The 23,332-nt window shown below is 38.2% G+C and overlaps 1 protein-coding gene across 5 annotated transcripts in view; it reads left to right on the top strand.

Annotated features, from left to right (window-relative positions):
* The first annotated feature begins 882 nt into the window (after positions 1–882).
* USP53 (ubiquitin specific peptidase 53) overlaps positions 883–23,332 on the top strand; it is a 28,840-nt gene continuing 6,390 nt past the window's right edge. Inside the window, exons 1-15 of one of the 5 annotated variants that reach the window (XM_077783050.1) lie at positions 883–1,002; positions 2,660–2,776; positions 7,764–8,463; positions 10,216–10,308; positions 12,144–12,278; positions 13,324–13,437; positions 13,517–13,599; positions 13,911–14,016; positions 14,447–14,593; positions 15,120–15,269; positions 15,759–15,930; positions 16,539–16,688; positions 17,311–17,454; positions 17,840–18,566; positions 20,478–20,551. In XM_077783050.1, coding sequence (XP_077639176.1) covers positions 8,320–8,463; positions 10,216–10,308; positions 12,144–12,278; positions 13,324–13,437; positions 13,517–13,599; positions 13,911–14,016; positions 14,447–14,593; positions 15,120–15,269; positions 15,759–15,930; positions 16,539–16,688; positions 17,311–17,454; positions 17,840–18,566; positions 20,478–20,551 — 2,239 coding nt within the window. In that variant the 5' untranslated portion in view covers positions 883–1,002; positions 2,660–2,776; positions 7,764–8,319. Of the gene's footprint in view, positions 1,003–1,240; positions 1,443–2,659; positions 2,783–7,763; positions 8,464–10,215; positions 10,309–12,143; positions 12,279–13,323; positions 13,438–13,516; positions 13,600–13,910; positions 14,017–14,446; positions 14,594–15,119; positions 15,270–15,758; positions 15,931–16,538; positions 16,689–17,310; positions 17,455–17,839; positions 18,567–20,477; positions 20,552–23,332 lie in introns of those variants that run through there. The other 4 variants (XM_021554974.3, XM_021554975.3, XM_021554977.3 and 1 more) reach the window with 4 other exon arrangements.

The following is a 23,332-nucleotide window of genomic DNA, read 5'->3' as shown; positions in this document are numbered from 1 at the left end:
CCAAGGATTGATCCTGGGTGTGGCAGCACCTAAAAAAGCATCGCTAACCTAGAAAGGAACTGTGTTCGTGAAATCTACATGTTTATCCAGGAAAAAAATCATTATAGTGGAATATAAAAGGTACTTGAGCAACTAGAAATACGAGCATTTGTGGATACAGAATTCCTATCTCAAATAACAAAAGGAAACACCACTCCCTGGCCAACATAATAGATTAGATAAAAATCAGAGGGAACACAACTTTGGGGCAGTGACTCTGGGGCAGGTGATAGATAAATTAATAATCACATAGGATCTTTGCAGGCCGAATGGAAGCCAAACGCAACTTTGAGGTGGATGTACACTTGTGTGGGGTCTGGCTCACAAGTCACTTTTATGCCAGTGCTATTCCATAGGCATTTCAAGGAAAGCACGGCCAGATATCCTGGAATGAGAACTGGAAAACAATTGCTGGAAAAAACAAGCCGCGCTCATGTTAACGGGCTGTTAACTCCAAACCCAAGCACCTGAGGGGCTCCCTGTGCGCCCTTTAAGCCGAGGCCGCCTGTGCCCTCGAACCGTGAGCAGGCGGGGAGGGAGCAGCGGGGTTGTGGTGACAGCCCCTTACCTGGCCGCGGCTCGCCCCGCACCTTCGGGGATCCGAGCCCCGCTCCTGCTCCCGCCCCAGCGCCTCAGGCGCCATCGCCGCCCCTCAGGCGCCCCCCGGCCCCGCGCGCCTTCCCGCGCGCGCCCCGCGCACGCGCGCCGGCCGCGGGCGCGGCCCGCTCCTCCAATGGCCTCTCCCCGCTCCCCGCGCGCCCTGGCCGGGGAATATCCGGGACACGGCTCCGGCACAGCGCCCCGGCTGCCCCCGCACTGCGCAGGCGCGGCGGCGCCGGGCTGGGGAGGGGAGCGCGAAGGAGGAGCGGGGATCGGGGGAAGTAAAAGTTGCCGTGAGGGCGGGGCCGCGCCCGGAGTCGCCGCCGGGAGGGGGCGGGAGAGGAGCTGCGTGCGGAGCCGCCGGTGAGCCGGGGGTCCGCGGAGACTGAGGCGGGGGTGGGATAGGGGCTGAGCCGCGGGTCGGGCAGGGGGTGAACCGCAGTGAGCAGCGGTCGGCTCGGGCCAGGGAGCGGGCACGGTTGTGGCCGCGGTCCCGGCGGGACAGGCGGCTGCGGTGCCGAGGCGGGGACGGGACCGTCGCCTCCTCCCGGCCGGAGGGGCGGCCGGGGTTAAATCCCTGCCGGGGCTGCGTGGGTGGGGAACAGCCGCAGCTCCGCGGCCGGCGCTGCCCCGCCGCTGTGTGAGCGGAGGGGCCGCGGAGCCCGAGCGGGGACCCGGCGAGCGGCGGTGCGGGCTCGGAGCGAGCCGCGGTTAATGTTCAACGCGGCGGTCACATGCCCGCCAGCGAGTCCTTAGGAGCGCTTCCAGAGGCTGTCTGCCTGGAACAGGAAATGCCAGTACAGGTAGTGTTGGAGCTGTTTGAAATGTAATCAGTTTTGCGGCGTTTTGGAGGCAGAATTGTTTGCTGTGTGTTGTTCTACAGATGGAGTTTCAGAGGCATGTGGGTAGATGTATGCGAATATATGTAAATCACCTGCTTAGCATCTGGTCTAAGTTTACCTGTATCCCTTACTTTGATTTTCAATGCAAATATTTTAAAATCAGCTTTTCGGAGGAACCATGACTTGTTCTCTCAACGTGCATTTTCCCCTTCTCAGAATAAGTGAGTTTTACATATTTCTACTTAGTATTTTATTTTGCTCATGGAACCCCCTGCTAAAAACACCAAACAGTGAACCACTTAAGCTTTCCTAACTTTGAAGCTGCTAGGACTATTTTAAGAATGACAACTTAATCGTGCAAACAGCATTGTGCCTGATTGATGATGCCCTTCCACCCCAAGGCAATGGAAAATCCCTTGACTCATTTTATGATTACCTGCTCTTTTCTTATAGAAATGAAAGGGTGTTTTTTGGTTTTAAAATAGTGAGATCTCATGTTATAATCTGACTGTAAATTAGCCTTGTCAAAGGGTAAATAATCCTTTCTTCCCCTAACAAATTGTTACAAAGTAAGAAGTACTTACTGGTTATTTTTTTAAGTATCAAATTACTTGTATAAAAAGTTATTATTCTTGACCAGTGGGATGTTGACAGTAAAAACAGAAAAAATATGCGCTTGACATTCATATCAAGCCTTGATAGTGCAGAATCTTTTTTTGGCCATACAGTATGCATGTTGTGCCACTGACAGAATTACTTGGATGTGTGACCCAGAGGGTGCCAGGGTATTGGCAATGTCCTTGCTTATTCCTTGGTGTATGCCTCTTGATAGAGTAAAACAGTTTAGTCACTGAGGGATGTAGTGATGGGAGCAAAACCTATTCACAGAGCTCTTCACAAGCTTCAGGGTTTGAGCAGAAACAAGTAGGAGTTTGTTGGGGCCAAGTTCAATGATGATGGGTTGAGGCTAGATCAGGATTTTAGATGTGTAGACGAAGCGAAATGTTTGTAGAAAGGTTTGCATAGGATATATTAATGAGGAAATATGTGAGGTATAGTGATTCAGACATTCAAACTTTTTTTGACAAACCTGTACGTTATGTGTGGGTTTAAAGATGATGCTGACATTACCATTCCTTGTAACTCAGTTTTGTCATTTTTTTTCCTGTTGACTTAAGAAATCAGAAAGCTTTTTGCGGAAGAGCAGAACTTGGTATTTTGCACTTCTGTTAATGATCAAACATCTGCAAAGATCAAACAACTGAAAAGCAAGGCAATTAATCTGAGACAAAAAGGCAAGTGTGAGTATCACTGTAAAGATGCATTCTGTCTTTCTGAGGCTCGGGGAAGAGTACGTTGTAGCCTTTGAATAATCGCATGTAAAGCAGTAGGAAGATGGAGAAACAAAAATCTCTGTGGTGTCTGTGTGATGATTCACTGTAAATGCTGGCCCATGTCATGGGCTGGGCATTTGTGTTCTCCAAGATCTTTACTCAGAGTTCCCATTGCAGCTATTTCTAAAGTCGGTTGCTCCTTGAAACAGATGAGGGAGGCTGAGCTGTGAACCTGTTGTTTTGGTTTTGATGCAAACAGGAAAGTTTTTATTGGAACAGCTTAAAGCAAAAAATTGTGCATTTACACAAAAGCTGTCTGAGATTGCATCTAAGCTTCTGGTTCTCCGTGCTGGAAGGGAACAGAGACATGTGACGTGCAGGAGCAGTGGTTTGGCATAGGAGGAACAGCTAAATAGGCAAGGGCTCCAGAAGAGACAATAGAGATGCTGAAAAAAAGAAAAACTCTGGGTTGAAAATCTGGGTTTGGAAGATTTTCTAGAGGAGATAACATCAAATACTCCTTTGGTGTCTTGGGGACTTGTTGAATCAGTGACTGAAGGAGAAAGAATGTGTCACACCAATACCAGCCAGTGGTAATATACTGGTATTGGCCTTTTCTTGTAGTGTTGTTCTTGTTCCTTCTTACGTGTGTGGCAAGTAAGTGCTATTAATGATGTTTTTCTCCCTCTCTGATGTTTAAAATAGTGAGAATTTGCATTCCTGTTAATGTATTTCTGAGGCAACTTCCAAAGACAAAGACTTGTGGCTACTAAAAGCATTTACATGTATCCTATGGTGTGTGAGATTTGTTGACAAATATATTTAACATGGGGGCTAAAGGTGGAAGGGGACAGGATCTGTTCAGAGGCCAAAAAATTATGATTCTGCCTCATTCAGGTGGGTGTAAGAGATTATTCCTTTCAAATTTTGGTGTTTTTTTACATTTTTAAAGCAGCTTCACTGTTTATTTCTTTTTTCAAATGTAGGGAAAAAATTATTACAACCTCCAGCACTGTCACAGTACAAATCAGATTTTCATGCAGTTAACAAAATTTGGCAACTTTAAATGACAATATTTGAACTGAAGAAAACACTCAATTCTTGCAATTGCAAGTTGTTGAAATTTTGATTAATTTCATTCTGTTAAGGAGGAGACAGTAACCCCAGTCCTAATAATATTGGCTCATTGCGGAGAATTTTAATGGTTTCCCATCACAGCTTTATTCCCTCATAATATATTTCATCACTCTTCATTCACCATTTTTGTTGTCTTGTGTCTAAATTCCTAAGTTACATCAGTTTAGGCATTGATTTCCCAGAGTTGTCAGGGTATTGGGTGGATTTGCCAGGCTCAGCACAGAGGCATGAAACGGAAGCAAAATGCTGTGTGGCTTAAAAGTAACCTTGGCACTGGGCATGAGAAAAGTTTGCCATTAGTAATTTGTGCAACACACTGAGAATAGTGGCAAAGTGAAGCTGAGAAGATGTAAATAACTATTCTTCAGCCAAATTTTAGGGATGGAAGCAGTCAACAACTTTTAAACTTGTTGGCAGATTTCCACTCAATTTGACAGAAGGGATAGAAGGCTCAAAGATGATTATGTACTTAGAAAGTGCATGAAAAGAGGCAGCTGGCTGGAAGAGAGAGCCCTTGTAAGATGATGTGAGGAGCAGAGTTGGCTTATGCCCCAGCTAGAGAGAAAACTGGAAGAACTCAGCCACAAGGCAGAAAATTATCAGGAGCCCAGGTACTGGTAGTTCCAATGTTCACAGAGCCAACTGTTTATCTCATCAGTTTTATCTTGATGGATATCAGAGATGCTTAAACCCAAATCTGCTTGTAGAAAGTGATTGTTTAGGCAAAATATCAGCTGCACTGATTTCTAAGCTTCTTTAGTGACACTGCTTCTTAAACTAAAGAGTCTGTGCCAGCCACAGCTATGTGCTGAGGTGTACCAACCAAGCAGGTGATAACGTGCAGTTCTGCTGACAAGTGGATTTGTTGTTCTGGAAGCTGTAAAGGCAAGTGCCAGAAATTTTTGACAAGCATGTGTTCTGTCCTGTGAGGCTGCAAAGCTAAAGGTAGCAAGCTGCTTGATGAGATCAGCTGTGACTGAAGAACAGTGGCTGAAATTGGGTAAGGTAGAAGAAGTTAAATAGTAAATAGACATTTGTTTGAGAACCCTTGTTTAGTGTCTTTGATTGAGAACAGTTGTACACAATCAATTCCTGTAATCTGAAGGTTAAGAATATTCCTTTAATTCTTAGATGCTAAAAATCTTCTGTAGCATGTCATTAACACTGTCTGAAATAACTCTTTTCCTGAAATATTGCACTTAGTGTAGACTCAGTATGGTTCAATCACAGAATATTTGGGTTGGAAGGGACCTTAAAATTCATTGTTTTCCAAATCCCCCTGTGGTGGGCGGGGACACTTTTCACTAGACCAGGTTGCTCAGTGCCTCATCCAACTTGCCCTTGAACACTGCCAGGGACAGGGCATGCACAGCTGACTGATGGTCTATACTTTGTCACTCACACCTTTGGCAAGCCAAGAGCTTAAAAAGATCTGGTAAACACCAGTGGTTCATAAATGCTACAGTGCCCTTAGCAACACTGGCTTATCATAGACAAGGAAGAAGTCTTCAGGTCCTAATTATAGTGCTGTTGACTATTGGATTTGGGTTATGGGAGTCTGGTCCAAGTCCCAGTCACCTGAAAGCTCCCCCAAACTCATGGGAGGTGAAGCAACCAAAACTGATCAGCAGCATCACTTATCTGGTTTATGGAGCCATGTGTGATGGGGATAGGCTTGTCAGCAGAATAATCATGTTCTTGTTTTTGTTTTTTTTTTTTTCAAATGAAAAGTGAGATATTTGTCCAATTTAAACTTCAAACCAAAAGGCTTTCTCACCTTATGGAGAGGCTGTGATGACAAATTAACCCCATTGCTTCTGGCACCATTGTAAGGCTCAACTACAGTGCCTCTCTTACTAATGAGAGATAAGCCATGCACCTTAGTATTTGATGCAGTGGAGAAAAAATTTGCAGTGGAACTTCTACATATGAAAACTGCAATTAATGTGTTCTGCAATTTATTAGAATAAGATTGTGTGGCAGATGGAATTATTTGTATTCACAGCTTTGTGGATGTGAAATTCAGCAGGAAGCATTTTAATGCAATGGGACAATAACACAGAGCTAATCCAGAAACACTTTTTCATTAAATTCTTGCACTGAATTGTTATAACTTTTCCTGAGAGCCAGCCCAACAGCTAAATGCTTGGTGCATGGAGTATTAGTTGTAGGGCAGCCCTGAAATGCAAGACAAAATTACTTCCGGTAAGTTCTTAGGAAATGAATGCTCTTTGTCATTATCCTAAATTGCTCTGGATGAACTCTTGTTTCCAAAACAGAGTGTGTATTTGTAATAAGGTCTGAAGCTGATACACATTTCCACATTTCCAGCTACATTTTCTTCTCCTATTCTCTTTTTGGATTAACTGAAGTGAACATAAAGAAAAAAAAAATTGTTACATGATGTTCTGTCAAGGTCATTTTCCAGCTAGATTTCAGACTCCTTGCTCAGTGCTGCCACTAATCACACTTACTATCTCCAGTATTATTAAATCAAATTACTTACGGGTGAGATACAGTAACATCAGTAAACAAACAGAACTCATCCAATTATTCATGGGGCAAAGGAGACTTTTGGTTAGGTTCCAGTTATGGATTTTATTTTTAAATACAAGCAAGTACCAGCATTGCCCTTAAATAATGGGGAATGGTTTTAGGAGTGCAAGACTTCCTGTGAGTATTTTTGAATATGACTGAGCAGTATTAGAGAGCTGTAGGGTGGTTTTATGTGAATGTGATGTTGCTTGTTCTGAGCTAAGCAAAGTTCTCTTCCAGTTTATACAGTATTCAAACTACACAATTTTTGTTTTTTAATACTCCTCATTAATTTTGCTAAGTTTACATATTGGAAAAAACTGTAGTGAGAAGCTGCAGGTTTTGAAGTATACTAATATGTCTGTAGTATCTCACATGCGTGTGGAATCTAAGGTGAATATCTCCATTGAAATGTGAGCCCAAATTTCCACTCTTTTTTTTTTTCTTTCTTTCCCACATATGCAACCCCAATTGTGTTGGTTTATTTTAATTTATTCTGTTCTGTACTGTTTCTCCAAATGTTTGTGTGGGTGATGTAGTAATGCCAAACTGACAGAATAATCCATTGTTGTGAGTGGATCACAGCTTGGGCTTTACATGTGGTTGTGGGGATGTTCTGGAAATGGACTCATTTAACCTTCAACATGCTCCTTCATTCCAACAATAAGGGAGAAAAAACCCTTATTGTTGGAATTTGAAAGTCCTGGAATTGGGGCAGCAACCAGAATATTCTTGCATTGCTGTTAGCACTGTTTTTCTGGTTGCTTTGAGAATGCAACCAGGTTAATGACACATTTATGTTGTGTTTAGGAGACAGCACAAACTTCTGAAAGCTGAGTACTAACTGACAATCCATCCATAAAATTGAAATAAAAACCAGCATAGCTTTTTGAGTGTTGAATAAAAAGATTTATTTCTTAGTAATGTTTTTATTAGACTTGGAGAGTCAAAGATTGAATAACTTGTGTACTATATGGTCTTTTTATAAGCTGTTGCTGGTTATTAGGAGAATCTTTACAGCAATTTTATTTTGGTCTTTAGAGATGTGTGAGAAATTAGAAGATAATAAATGATGATAGATAAAACAACTTTTATGGCTTAAAAACAATTATTAGTTGGGGATTTTTTTTTTCTCTTTCCTGGCTATTTCATCTTGCCTTTAGATGTACAGGTTGCTTCAGCTGTGATCTTTATTTTAATTTAGAAGGTCTTTAGCATTTTGGATTTTTTTTTTTTTCAATAATTTCTGTTTTTTGGTTTTTTTTTCTTATTTCAGGTTCACTGGACAGAGAATGCAATAAACATGGTGTATTGGAAACTGGAATATATTTCATGGGTTACAGTTAGAAATAAAAAGAAGATGGAACAAAATGAGAGAACAGGAGTATAACACCTGACAAGAACTTTGCAGTTCTGTGATATATATATACATATAAACTTTCAACATAATACAACTAATGATTTATAGTAATACTTTATTGATATCCCTGGAAGAAGTCAGTTACTGTGCAACTTGCTTAATAAGAATTTGTATCCTAAGGACTTTTAACATGCTTTAACCTTAACTGGACACCTTTATTTATTTATTTTTTTAAGACTGAGGGTTCAAAACATTGTTCAGCTATATTTTTACTGGGAGACTGCTCCTGAGGGATGGCTCACAGCTACTCATGGAAAATGGACTTAAGCCCCTGAATGGTTACTACTGCACAGAGTTGAATGGAATGCCATGACTTTAGAAATATTATTGTAGAACCACCTTCTTTGCCTTGCACCCATCATATCCTTAAATATTTAAGTGTGAACATTTTGATTATAAACTCTGAAAAACAATGGCATGGGTGAAATTCCTAAGAAAACCTGGGGGTAACCTTGGAAAAGTTTATCAGCCTGGAAGTATCCTATCCCTGGCCCCTACAAAAGGCTTACTAAATGAACCTGGACAAAACAGCTGCTTTCTTAATAGTGCTGTTCAGGTAAGAAAAAACTTCATATATTAAACAGTTTTGGAGTAGACTTTTCTGAGTGTCTGTGGGAAATAAAAATGACAATTATAGGAATAAGACACTGTTATGAAGATAATTTTATTCAGCATTTAACTATAAAAGATTGAGAATATTAATGCTTTATTTTGCACAAAATTTTATTTGCATGCATCAAGGATATCTGAAAACCTTTTCTTTTATATTTGAAAATGTGGGACTTAAAACTTTTAAACTTTCTGCTTGAATTTTAAAAGTAATGTTTCTGTCAAACACAGCAAGATTACTTCCAAAATTGATATGACACTTTTTTAGGTGGGGCAACAGATTGCTACTTGTATTGACTACGATAGTATTTTTATTAAAATCCCATTTTCTCAAAATTAGTATGTGAGCCTGTAATACTGGGATATATCAGAATATTCACATATAGTGAGGGCTTTGATTCTATCTTAGGAAAGATTTGTGGAATTAGAGTGGGAGATACACTTGGTACCAAAGCAATATGACTTGGAATTCTTCTTATAATAAGGTACTTCTTGAAATGCTCAGATTTTGGATCTGAATGTTTTTAAATTGTACAGAATTATTTCTCAAACTGGCCGAGGGCTTAATAGACTGTACTTAATAGACATGTATTTCCTAAAAATTGGAAGTCTTAAAATTGGCATGAATTTAAAACTAGAAGATATGAGAGGTGTAGTGATGTGGTATATACAGTATCTATATGTATTTAAAATAAAATTATACTGTAATTTTAGTAGAGTATTTGCTGTTTGGCATCCAATGGGAGTAGCATGACCTATATTCTCTTGCAGTTCTGCTATTTTCACTTAGGTGCCCTAAAATGAAGCCTGAAGTAATTTTTAGTTCTAGTTTCAGACAATCCTACAACTTCACAACCCAGTGCTGTTTATCAAACAGTGGCAGATGGTTAGTGACTGCCCTTTTACAAGGAGGAATGTGTTCCTTTCTTTTCTTTTAACCTCTGCTCCACCTTCAGAACTGAGCTTTGGACTTTGGTTTTCCAACATATCCTATTTAATTTTAGCTTTTATGTTTATAGATAGGATATCTTTTTTTTCCCCCTGAATTTGCAGCTGTTGTCTTACTGTGCCTCTTGACAATTCATTTTTAGGGGTTTTATTTTTATTCTTTAAATGGACAACTTTCTGAACTGCTTCACTTCATATGTATCCATGACATTAGATATTGAAAGCTGTGGGTTACTACCTTTTTGTGGGGTATCTTGCGGGTATTACTTTTTTGTTTCTACCTTATATACACAAATAAGGTAAACACATACCTGCGTAAGAACCAGGATTATTTTGACCAGTGCAAAAACATATGTATTTCAGCAATCATTTTGATAAGAGATTGTAAAAATATAATATAGGACTTAACTCTTACGTAGAGCTTTAAGAAAACTGCTACAGTCCCTGCACAGAGTTTAGATTGCTGCTTGTTTCCTTGAAAGTATTTCAGCTTTTTTCCAAAATACATTGTTTCAAAAAGTTGAAAAAACAGATATAAATTTTCTAAATTTTAAGTGCTGAATGTTAAACTTTCATGTCCACCTCCATAACATACCAAACTAATGGAAAAAACCCCACATTTCCTGCAGCAGTATTGCTACTTAAGTTGTATTCTATGAGAAATTAAAAAACAATGAAAATTGTTTACCTTATGTTGTGTTAGGCAAAGAACCTTCAGAACTGATTACTTATTTTCTCTTTATTTTTGTAGGTATTATGGCAACTTGACATATTTCGACGAAGTTTAAGAGGTTTAACTGGACATGTGTGTCAAGGAGATGCCTGCATATTTTGTGCTTTAAAGGTAGATAAAAAAATCTGGAAGAACCATATTTCACAATGAGGGAAAAATAATTTAAATTATTTTTTTAGAAGTTTGTGTCTGTATCATACCTATCTCTGGGTGACCAAATCATTCTTGTGTAAAGAAGCAGTTTAGTTTTAAGGACATTTTTAAGAGATGTTTGTAAGAGAAATATTTTCTTGTATTTAAAGACGAAATTGTGCAGGGTTCTGGGGTTGGTTAGAATAGTGCAAGTTATTTTTTTAACCATGTATTTGTGATATATAACTCTGTGCCCTATGTACTCACCTCAAAACATAGTAGTTAATTAATTTGGAAGGGTCTGTCCCCAGCTCTTTTGTACACTACTGGTTTTGCTTTCTTGACTCTTTAAGTAATTCTGTTCATTCTGCATTCAGAATCTTGGACATGTTAATTTCCATGCAATATATACACTGGATGAGTATAAACAATGACTTGTTTGTGACTTGAGTGGATTTTTTGGTTGGGTTGGGGTTCTTTTTATGCTCTTGGGCTATTGTAACTCCTCTTATCTGTTTAACAATGAAGGATATTTTATCTCTGTCAGCCTCTCCTATGAACTAAAATCATTGCCAATAAATTCTGGGATTTGGACTTTAGTGCAGGCCACTAAACTGAGCATACCTGTCTGCACACTTCCTTATCTGTACTGCTTGGTTTTTTTTAAGCTGGACATATAAAGCTATGTTGCATAACAAAAAATGACCGAGCAGCCAGAGGAGTGATAGGTGTTTTCAAAGCAGATCTGTTAAAAACTTTGTTTTGAATGTTTGCATGGAGATAGTGGCTGTAATTTTTGTCAGTAGTCTCTGCTTTTTGTTTTGAGAGGGAAGATTAAATACTTGAGAGACACCCTGGAATGAATCATGGTTAAAATACTTTTTGTTAGCAGTGAAACTTTGTTTCTCTGTTTTATCTTTGCCTTCTATCCAACAGATTTTAACCATAGGAAGTCTATGTGAAGAATGCATATCCTTATTTATGCTTTAGATGGCTTCTCCTGTCTTTAGTCTCTTTGGTTCTCCTTAAAGTTTGACGTAGAATTCTGGACTGGATAATACATCTTTAAATATCTGCAGATCTGTAATTCATTTAATAGCTTTTAACTTTCAGTTCTTTCAGAATCAACCTCCTTTACTTGCTAAATGATGAGCTCACTTGGATGGATATCACTGCCAAAAAGAAAAGTAGCAGCCAACTCTCTCTTCTGGGAAATGAATTAAAAACCAAGTGCAATTTATTATCATGTTCTAGAACTGCAGATATTGACCTTTTCTCTTGTGTTGTGTGCACTGGTTGAGCACTGAGCTAATTTCATAGCAAGGATTATTGGCATTCTATCTCATTTATGTAAGGTTTATAATTTTAATAAAGATATACTCCCCTCCTAAGCAGTAAATATTACATTATTTAGTGACTCATGAGTGATATTATGTGATGCCCTAAAAAATACACACCATCTGTAGACATGAGATACATATGGATGAACTGTTATTCCAGGGGCCAAATGAAAAAAGCTGTATAATTACAGAACAGGGCTTGTGTTGCCTCTGGGAGCTCAAGTCAATCACTTTTAGTTTTGTATGTTGTTCTACAGGTTCGGTGTTTAGTTTGGTACCATAACTTCTTGTAGAGGAATCAGCAGAATACAAATGTAGTAACTTGAAGAGAAAACAGTAACTTTGAAAGTTACATGTATCTCTAAACATTATAAATATTTCACATATTTATGCAAGAAATGATGTGTTTGTGTAGAACGACAGTGTCTAGCCAAGTGGTTAATGAAGCTAAGTAATCATTGCATTTCTTCCTAGGCCATCTTTTCACAATTCCAGCACAGCCGAGAGAAAGCCCTCCCATCGGATAACATGAGACATGCCCTCGCGGAAAGCTTCAAGGATGAGCAGCGTTTCCAGCTGGGATTCATGGATGATGCAGCAGAATGCTTTGTGAGTGTCTTCATGAGAGCTGAGTAGAATTCCGGTAGTTTAGGGGTTTTGGTAGCTCACGGGTACAATGTAAATAACATAATCTTGCTGAGCTTTTTTATGCCCGTTTAGGGCAACAGACACACGGAGTATGTGTCAGGTAAGGGGGATGGAGTACTCTTGAATTTGTTCCATGCTTTCCTCCCTTAACTCTGTAGCTCAGGCAGAGCAGGAGGCTGATGAGAATGATGAACTCTGAGTCACTCCTAAAACTATTTTGATGGAGAGGTTATCTTCTCAGGAGAAGCACCTATGGATTTGAATAGATTGTCTGTTCCATGAAGTATTGGGTCACCAGCTATTGAAATACAATGTTTTACAACTGGCCAGCTCATTGCTGAATTTGGCTGCAGAAGAGATTTCCATTGTCTTACCCAGAGTAAACAAATACTTGAAAATATTGCTGTAGTTACTTTCTGCTTCAGTGAAGTGTTTTCCTGAAAAATATGAGCTATGCTGTAGCCTTTAAAGGTGACTCCAGGTGTCACGGAACCTTCCTAAGGGCTCCTGTGTTTTAGACAAGGAAAAGGTTCATCTTGAAACACCTGCAGTATTAACCTTTAGACAAGGATTTGAGGGGCAGGAAATAGGATTGCTGCTTCAGTTACTTTCAGCTTTGGACATCCATTGGGAGTATCCACAAATTAATTCCTACCTGCTAGATGTTTCTTCACGTACGTGGGAAAATCCAGTGCAGAACGCCTGAAAGAGGCTGTCTGAGATCTTGCAGTCATGAAAGAGAGCCTCTTATTACTGCTCCATCTATTCAAAATGCATTTGGACTCCTGAACTAATCATCTATCTGATCTACCTGAATAGATTCACTTCTTCCCATTACCTCTGGTCTTCTTGGCAAAAGGAAAAAATGGCCTTACTAGTTCAGGGGACAAACTCATTGCGGCCATAGTATTTTGGAGCCAAGGAGCATAGTTGGAGTACTAAGTTGTAATGTTCTTCATGTATTCTGACTTCATCAGTTCACATTCATATTATTATTTCTTTTTAGGAAAATATCCTTGAGAGGATTCATTTCCACTTGGTGCCAAACAGTGAAACAGATATGTGCACTTCAAAATCCTGTATTTCTCACCAGAAGTTTGCTATGACACTGTATGAGCAGGTCAGACCTCCTTTTGATTGGTTTAACAAATACCTTGTTTTCCCTTTCCTGAGTAAATAAAATATTTTTATTTTTGTAGTGTGTGTGTCGCAGTTGTGGAGCATCATCAGATCCATTGCCTTTTACGGAATTTGTGCGTTACATTTCCACCACAGCCCTGTGGTAAGAGCTTTTATTCTTGTTACTGATTTTTCTATATGCACCCTTCTAATAATATGCAAAGCATGCCAGAGAAAGGCTTTTAACTGTTAAAAATGAATATGTATTTTTTTGTTTACAACATGCTTTTGAGATACTGTTCAAAAATAACATTTGGATTTCAAAAGCAAGATGTAGAGAGGGCTTGACAAAAAAAGTTTGCATTGCTACTGTTTTACCACTGTGTGTCTTCTTTTTAGTTATACAGTACAGTTAATTAAAATCTGTTACTCTTTAGAAGGGAGATCCATAGTTATGGAATTATTTTTTTGCAGTAATGAAGTAGAAAAAATGATGGAGAGGCATGAACGTCTCAAGCCAGAAATGTTTGCACAATTGCTGCAGGCAGCAAATACTGCTGATGATTACAGAAAGTGTCCTGTAAGTAAACAAAAATGTTACATGGCTTTGGGATACAAGGGAGAACTTTTTGGGACGTTAAATCAGGCTAGAAGTCTTCCTCTAAAAGCAGGGTTATGTCTTGTGTTGCTGCTTCAGAGCAGTCAACTTAGGGCAAACAAAGATCTTACATTTATGTTTTATTGTTCCAGTTGTAGAGATTATTGTTTTAAGATGGTGGTGATTGGATATAGAAGTTAAGCTGTAGTCTTCACTGAAGTGTTTTTATAATGAGGAATGTTATCCTTAAATTGTTAGGAACAAACACCATAACTAAATGTTGGGAATAAAGCCATTGCAGTTTGTTTTTTTTTTTTAACTAATTCTTGTGTAGTGACTCACCTTTGGACTTCCAGTTTTTAAACACTTTTATTTTCCTTCCTGTTGTGGTTTTTGTTTCATTTTTTTCTAGAGTAATTGTGGTCAAAAAATAAAAATTCGTCGTGTTCTTATGAATTGCCCTGAGATTGTCACCATTGGTTTAGTCTGGGATTCAGAACACTCTGATCTGACAGAAGAGGTTATGCGGAATCTGGCAACACAACTTTATCTTCCAGGGGTATCTGACCTAAAACTTACTCTTTGCTTTTTCTAGAATTTAATTTTACTTTTTATTTTATGAATATCTGAATATATAAAAATAGAGATATTAATATGTATTTTTTATAAGCATGACTTAACTTGTCATAAAGTTTATATATTTATATAAGGTTTATGTCCACTTCTATGGTTCTTTATAATGTTTGATTGATATAGTTTCTGTGAGAGAAAAAGGTCCTGTTGGAAGTGTTTTGTCCCCAAGTACAGTGATTAATCTCTAAAACTTCCTAGTTGAAAATCTAGGAATATAATTTTCAGTTTGAAATTTGTAGAATTATTCCAGAGCATTAATGCTTTACTCTTTCAAACAAAAAAAAAACCCTAAAATAGACATAGCAAGTCTAAAAATCAGTATTTATGCTCAGGAAAGTTGTGTAATACAACAGGACATTAAATAACAGTTGCCTTGGTGAAATGCTAGCAGTAGGTAAGGAAATTGAGGCTGTGTTTTCCACATGTTTTAAAATATGTAATCATTTTTACAGCTGTTTTATAGGGTTACAGATGAAAATGCCAAAAACAGTGAGCTTTTTCTGGTGGGAATGATTTGCTACACGAGCCGACATTACTGTGCCTTTGCCTTTCACACCAAGAGCTGCAAATGGGTGCTGTTTGATGATGCTAATGTAAAAGAGGTAAGTATTGGATTTACTCCTGCCAAATTTTGGCATCTTCTCTTTTCTGGAGAGTGTTGTTCTGACACCAGTGTTGAAGAAAGTCAAACAACTTTTTTATTTTAACAAAAATTCAGCATTAAAGTAATTTTTTAAAATGACCTTTAGAATTTATTTCACTGCTTTATGGTTGTGTATTACAAATGCTGAAATTTTCAGAATGTTTTTGCACTTGTCTATTGTTGAATTTGTACTTCTTTTAATGAAAAATAAGATACTGGCAGCTGTATCCATAGGGATGATATTCTGATTTTTAGCCCTTACAATACTAGATCTATCTCTTTGTTGCATTTTATGTAAACCACAGTGGTTGACATAAAAATGTTTTAGCTTCATGTACATTTGGAATTAATCATTTGGTGTTTCTTGCTTAATGAATTACTCTTTCTATATTTAGGTTCAGCACTGTTGATAATGTTTTGGGGTTTTGATTTTTGATTTTTTTCTTAGATTGGAACAAAATGGAAAGATGTGGTGTCCAGGTGCATTCGGTGTCACTTCCAGCCATTGCTGCTATTTTATGCTAACCCAGATGGCACAGCTGTGTCCCCAGAAGATGCACCAAAGCAGATTATTCACTGGTCTCAATGCAAGGCAGCAGGAGGAAATGGGGAAGACTTGGGTAATTAGATATGTTTTTTTTAATAACAGTATCAGCTGTATTTCTGAAATGAGCATTGTAAAGGAGAAAAAATGGATTGGCTGCTTTGTTCTGAAATTCTTTTATCAAACTTTATCCAAAGAGTCTCAAAAGATATGAGATTAGTGTGAGCGTATACTCAGTATTAGACCTGTTAATAAGGGGATACAAATTGACACTAATGGGAAAAATAATCCAGTCTTGTGGTTCTGTAATTTGTACTGCTGTCTCTGGTTGGCTTCTTTAATTTCATGCTAAGCATAATTTACAAGGAACTTAAATAAAAGGCAAATAGAATTTGACATGCTATTCTTCACATCATGTGTAGCAATAGAACATAGATTTCTTCAGGGAGCAAAGAATTGAGGATCCTGTTTCACTGCAGGCTACCACTATAAATATGGCAGTATATAAAATATTACAGAACCTTCTTGCCTAGCCTATTGAAATGTAGTGTGGTTTTTGGTGATGTTTCTCTTCTGGCTTTTTAATCCAGAATGAAAAAGCCTTCTCTCTTTTAAAAACTTTTTATAGTGGAAATTTAAATTAGGAAGCTTTTTATTTCTAAAGATAAATATGCTGTTTGATAGGATTTGAAAAGCATTCTGCTGCTAAACCAGACCACGTGAAAGAGAACGGAATTGGAGACTCCACTAATCAAAGGAGTAATAAAAAACTTCAGCCAGATAATCCAGCGTTCAGTAGAAGCCATATTCAAGCAAGTGGTGGTAGAGGTCCAGGTGTGTATTCCCTACTACCACCCCCAAAAAAATAAACCAGATATGTCTTATTATGAAAGATTTCAATTGATAGCATTTCAGGTGGGTACTAACCTCAGGACTAGAACTATTTCTAAGGGAAAAAATTCAGGAATTGATTCAGTTGTTATTCAAAGATTTTCTCAATGTTTAAGTAATATCTGAATATCTGCCATGGAATATTAACTTTTCCAGACAGAGCTGTAAATGCAGAATATTTATTACCCTTGTTATTCTTTAACTGAAGTGACTCTTGAGGCCTTGCTCCATTTCTCACTCTCAAGCTTTTCAGTGATGTTGCTGATTAAAAGGCACATTAGTGACCTGAGGCTGAGGTGTGGCTCTATGGGTCACTGGCTACTTGAGGTACATTTTTCCCCAACAATACTGTGATATCAGAGCATGGTTTGTAGTCCTGTATGTTAATGGACCTGGTCCTATGGTTGTAAAGAAATCTCACGTTCTTAATCTGTGTCAAATAATTCATTAGTCAGTTTAAGTAGTCCAAAAACTACGAACAAATCTTACTGTCCATAAATGTTTGTGTATTTTGGTAATGAATGACTTTTGAGGAATGACAGTTGACAAGATGTATTTTTTGCAGCCAAGTTAGGATACAGTGAGCAAAAGGACAGGCTGAAGGATTTATCCAGAGAGTGTGCCCAGAAAGCTGCTGACATGAAAAACTTCACATCTTTACGGAAAGATGCAGACAGAGGACCAAGGAAAGAGTCTGGGAGACAAAGAGGTACATGTTAAAAATATAACCAGAGAACCAATGGATTAAATTGCTTTTCACATCAATGCTACTTGTGCAGATTTTATCCTTTTAAGAGACCATACTGTAAGATTAGGCCTTCCCAGTTTTCAGTATGTTAGAATACATACTGGATTTGTAGAGATACTGTAAGAAACATTAAACAATATCAGTTAAATGATTGCTTCCACCCTGGAAGTGTTCAAGGCCAGGTTGGATGGGGCTCTTAACAACCTGGTCTGGTGGAAGGTGTCCCTGCTCTGTGGCAGGGCAGCTGGAGCTTGTTATGATCATTGAAGTTCATTCCAACACAAATCCTTCTATGAAATATTAACGAGAACTGTAATGGAACTTTTGTCCTTTTTGTTCTTCTAAGACTTGATTGGGGAAGACCGTTCCAGTGCTAAGTCAGGGTCTCCTCCAGTTGGAAATGGACTGAGGCACTGCATGGATCAGCGGATCTATGGCAGCCAGGGAAGGGGCCCCTACAAGCATGACAACCAAGCACCTCACCAGGCAAAGCTCTCTGCACATGTGCTTGGATCAAACAAAACAGAGCCCTCTCCTGCTGGGGAGAAACCAGTGACAAGGACTCGAACCGATGGCGTCACTGGCTATGACACGGACACCAGCCAAGACTCCAGGGACAAAGGAAGTATGAGGAGCAGGAGTAAAGGTTGGAAACCAATGCGAGAGACACTGAATGTAGACAGCATTTTCAGTGAGACTGAGAAAAAGCAGCACAGCCCAAAGCACAAAGCAAACCTGAGCAGTAAATCTAAGCACGAAAAGGAGCGGGGCTTTAACCACTGGCCAAAGGAGAACCAAATGCAGAAGGGTTTAATGACTATATATGAAGATGAGACAAAGCAGGATACAGGAAGTCGAAGTTCACTGGATTCTGAGGGAAAAGGGAATGCTGAAAAAATCAAGGGATTTACAGAGAGAAAAATCCATGGTGATAATTGGCAAATTCAGAGGACAGAATCTGGGTATGAAAGCAGTGACCATATCAGCAACGGCTCTGCAAATCCAGACTCCCCTGTTATTGAAGGAATAAATACAGCAGATGCCAAGAATGCGAAGGAAAGTGCTTCCTGCAGGTAATGCTGGTTCTCTTAGAGCTTGCATAGACTGTATTTATGGAAAAATAACCTGTTCTAACGTTTGTGTGTTCTTCAAAACCTAAACCATCCAGGAAAACATGCTTTGAAACTTGCTTGAAGTCAGGTATGTGGAAAGCTAAAGTGTATCTAGAAATAAGGGTGTGGGCAATTAAGTGTTCAATTTACCTTCACTCTGGTTCTCTTTGGAAGGCACTGAGCCAGTTACTGAGGCATTGAGCCAGAACTGCTAAGCCCTGCTGAGGGGCAGGGTGTGTTCATTTGTAGTAATTGCTACGCTTCTTTACTTACAAGATTTTTAGACTGTGTGTAACTTTCCATCTGCTATGGAATAATACTGTGTCTATTTTAATCACACCTGTAACGTTGGTTCAGGCCCTGACAAGGATGGGAATGGCAGTAGGTGAATCTTGGGTGCTGTTACCAGTCATTGTGCAGAAATTCAGTTTTCTAGATCTCCTCAGATACGTATTGAACACTTGGTAATTGATTGCCCTGTCTGAAATAAATCTTTTCAGTGAAGTGTAAAATTACTGAAGCTGGTTGGACTTGATCTCAAGAGGTCCATTCCAACTTAAATTTATGTGATGCTTGAAATAGAAAGTTATAATCCTTCTACATGCAGTTTTCAGTACTGTGTATCTCAAACTGTGTGTGGAATGTAGATCCTTCTAAAACTCTTTCATTCTTTCAAGTTTTGTTTGTATCCATAAAATGGAAGAGCACAGTTGGGAGCCCAAGCCTAGTCTCTAATAGATCTAATTTGCTAGATCCAAGCAAATTTTTAGACATATGTTTTCATGGCAATTTGTTTCACAGGAAAAGAGAATGGCAAATAGAAGGATATGAAAGGGCCTTGACCTTTCTCCCCTTTGTCCCACTCTTTATCTCCCACCAAACTGTACAAAATTTCACTATGCAAAAACCTGATGGGCTTTTATTGGTTAATGACATAATTTTGTATAAAGCTACTCCAACTCAGGGTTGTATTTTCAGTGTTTGATGGTTGCCTCAAACAATGATTTTGCACAGTTGAAACTGTTTCATTTTAAGCACGCCCAAGAGGCAATGGGGCACCCAAATGTGTCATTTTGTGAGAGAGAATAAGATAAATTTCAAACAGTGTTGTTCGTTAAGAAGCTACTTACACTGTTGTTTGAACATTTGTCAAAGAAAGAAAGAAACATACTTTATCAAAATACAACTGGCTTCCTGGGACGTGCTTTTTATGACTGGTAATTTCAATTGGCTGGCAATACCTACTAGTTCCCTGCTAACCTTTCAGACTATCTCCTAAATCCCCAAAAATACAAATTAATTCTTTGAAAGTTCTTTTAGAAAGTGGAAATATTACTGTTTAGCATTCTTCATATTTCTTTCAGTATTTTTCTTGTTTTCCTGTCCTTTCAATAACAGGGGTTCTTCCAAGTTGAACTTTTGACCCTGTGTATCTTCTTCCTTGCCTTACTCTTGTAGAAGGTAGAAATTGGCAGAGTGTTTGTTAGTTCCCTGTCTGGATTAGTAATGCATGTTTTCTGCTTATCTAAACCAGCAAGATTTAGTAAATCCTCTGATAATATTTATTCTCTCCTTTTGGGTTTCTAGCTGTGATCTTCCAATTCTATTCCAGTTTGAGGGGAAAAAAATTAAATGAAAATCCCTATGAAGTAGATACCAAGTGCCAATTGCAACTTAGAATAATATTTGTTATCAAACCAAAGAATTAATTAATAGCAAATTATCAGATTAGGAAAATGGACAAGATGGAATGTTGGTTAACAGGTTGCACTTACTTAAGATATTTATACCTACAAATAAATTGGATTGGATGACCAGTGGTGTCTGTTCAACAGTTTCAATGCTGTAATCACACATATGCTTCTTTTACAGTGAACAGAACTTGCCAACCAAAAAAGCTGACAGTGTGGTACATTCAGTACCCCAGCAGAACAGAAGCTTCCATGGTAAGAACCCATATAAAAATTAGGCTTTCAAAAACTATTGTAAATATACCAGAATTTCTCTTCCCCCCTGCCCCAAAACCCAAAAATCCCTAACAGAGATGACATGGTAATTTGGTGCACTCCCTGTGGTTTCCCCAAAAGCTTTGCTAGGAGATTTCTTGGTGGGTATTAAGGAGGACTTTTTTTTTAAATGTCTGGGTGGACTGTGGCACCATTTGTTTTCCTCCTAGATATGAAGCAGTATCAGGAAGAAACACTTGTAATAAGAAAGTCCACTTCCTTTTACATACTAATATGTCTGCTGGAGTTTTATAAAGTTGATAAATGCCTTGGCATATAAATATTATAGGTCATCCTGAGGCCAGCCAAAATCATTATCTGCTGTTGCTGAAACAATGGGAGGGTGCTTGTACAAAGAGGGGCAATAAATATTAGGCCACTTCCTCAGGAAACATTTGATTTTTATAGATATCATGCTTCTTTTCAAATAATGCATAGTATAGTTTCTCCTAGGACTTAAAGTGGGGGTGGGGTGTTGCCATACCAGTTCTACCTTTTCTGTCCTTATTCTGATTTATTTTTTAGTGCAGAAAGAGAACTAATTTGGTGTTTGCTTATTTTGATAAGCCAAAACAAACAAACAAACAAAACCAACCAAAAATGAGTAGCATAGAATGCAAAGATCTGATTTGCATAAGATTTATTCTGCTTTAGTTCTGTGCTATACCATTCTTATCAAACACAGTTGGATAGGAAAAAAGGGAAAAAAAAAAAACAGTGAAAAATACTTCAAATACTCTTTAGGCATGAAAAATGAGTGGGTTATAGCAATGAACTGTTCTCTGGAGAGAGTACTTAAGAATACTTCAAGCTTTCAACATGCATCCTACATTTTCTTTAAAAAAGTATAGTGATTCCATGTGATCTTCCAAGATAGCATAAAGAAATTGATGATAAGATCCCACCTATTCAATTATTCTAATTCAGTAACTAACTGTTAAATAGCTTCTTATTAAAAATGCATGTATTGAGATCCATTTTGGAAAATAATACTTCTAATGGAAGTGATCAATGGACCAAAAAGAGATGAATAATTTGATAATTTTACATTTAGTTGAGGTAAAGAATTTATTTGGACTCAGTTTTTGGGTTGTCAAAAAGTGTGTCAGGACAGCTTCAGCAAGGACAACAGCAATAATTTAGAGGTATCAGTTGTATTACCTTGTGTTTCACCTCTGAATATTATGAACGAGACATGGTTTGTTAGGTAAATGCCAGACAGACTCCCAGAAAATAGGACTTTAAAAAAAATGTTCAGTCCTTTCTGAGAGAGGAATGGAATGTAAGAAATCTTTGTTAGGCTCTCATGGCAACTCCAAAGAAATATGTCTGAGTGGTTTGTTGTGTGGAAAACTTCTTATGGAAATAATGTTGTACTTCTAATTAAGCCCACCGTTTGTATAACTGTGCTTTACCAGCCTCATGTTATTTACTGGAGCTGAATGAGGCTACTGTTCAGCACTTGAGGCATTCTGTCCCTGACTTAACAAAAATAAACTTATTGTCAGAACATTATAAAGATGGAAACACTGGATCCGTGATTGGGAGAGCAAATGGCTGCTCCTTACATGGGCAGTAAGCAGTGGATAACTGTAGTACTGAAACAAGGGCCCCACAAAACCAATCCCTAAATTGTGTGGTCAGATTTTGGCAGGAAAATGTAAATATTGAGTAAGCAGATGTAGTATCCATGATTTATATTAATCACTTTGTGTTTATGAAGTTTGAACTGGGTGAGTGAGGAGGCAAAGTTTTTTTTGAGTATGAAGTACTTGAGACATGAGCAATGTGAGGGCAAAACTTCCAACCTCATGTTCTGCAAGTTAAAGAAAGATTACTAATTTTGATGGTTTTCCCATTGTTTTTTAATGGTTTTCCCATTGTTCAGTTCAATAGCATGTGACAACTCAAACTGAAATCTAGGGTAATTCTGAAGATCTGGTTAGTGTGTAAGAAGAATCACAATTGCCTTTATGTGTCACTTCAGAAAACCCCTCAAACCAACCACAATTCTGAAAAAGACAGCTCATATGCTTAGGAAAATTGTACATTTATAGTAATAATTTAAAATATGCAACTGCTCTTAAGGAACTCCAGTTCTTACCCTTATGGTACAGTCAATGTACATAATGTCAAATTTAAAGAAATTAATAGATAATTAAAGCTTTGTAGCTACTTGGTTTACTTACCATAAAAGAGAAACAAATAAGTGCTTGACTGGAGTGTCTTTGAATGATAAAGATACCTATGAAGGGTTTTGCAACTGAATGTTGCTCCAAAAGTAAAGTTTATAGAATAGAAGGATTTCTTTTTTACTTTTTAAAAAGTAAAGGCTCACTGTATTTCAGAAATAATACTCTCTTTTGGACAAGTTATAACATACTTACTTCCTTGACTGAGAGACTTATTTCACATTTCCAAAACTTCCAGTAAGTTTGCCTGTAATTTCAACTGAATACAGAAAACATCTGGGCTTAGAGACAGGAATTCACCCACAAATATTTGTTACAATAAATATTCTGCTTTGTTGCTGGGTTTTTTATTGATAACGTAGGAAATCTTAAAAAAAATTCCAGGAAACATGCAGTTAAAACCCATAAAGAGTAAGTTGAATTTAATGTGAAGTTGAGTTTTTGTTGGAGATTTTGGTAGGGGTTTTTGCTTTATTTTCATTTGGGATTTTTTTTTCCCCACAGAAGCTGGACTTGGTAGATTTTTGCA

The sequence above is a fragment of the Lonchura striata genome, chromosome 4 (assembly GCF_046129695.1).
Source record: "Lonchura striata isolate bLonStr1 chromosome 4, bLonStr1.mat, whole genome shotgun sequence".
Lineage (NCBI taxonomy): Eukaryota > Metazoa > Chordata > Aves > Passeriformes > Estrildidae > Lonchura > Lonchura striata.
Note: the sequence above shows the minus strand (reverse complement) of the source record. Positions and strands in the feature narration are given on the sequence as shown.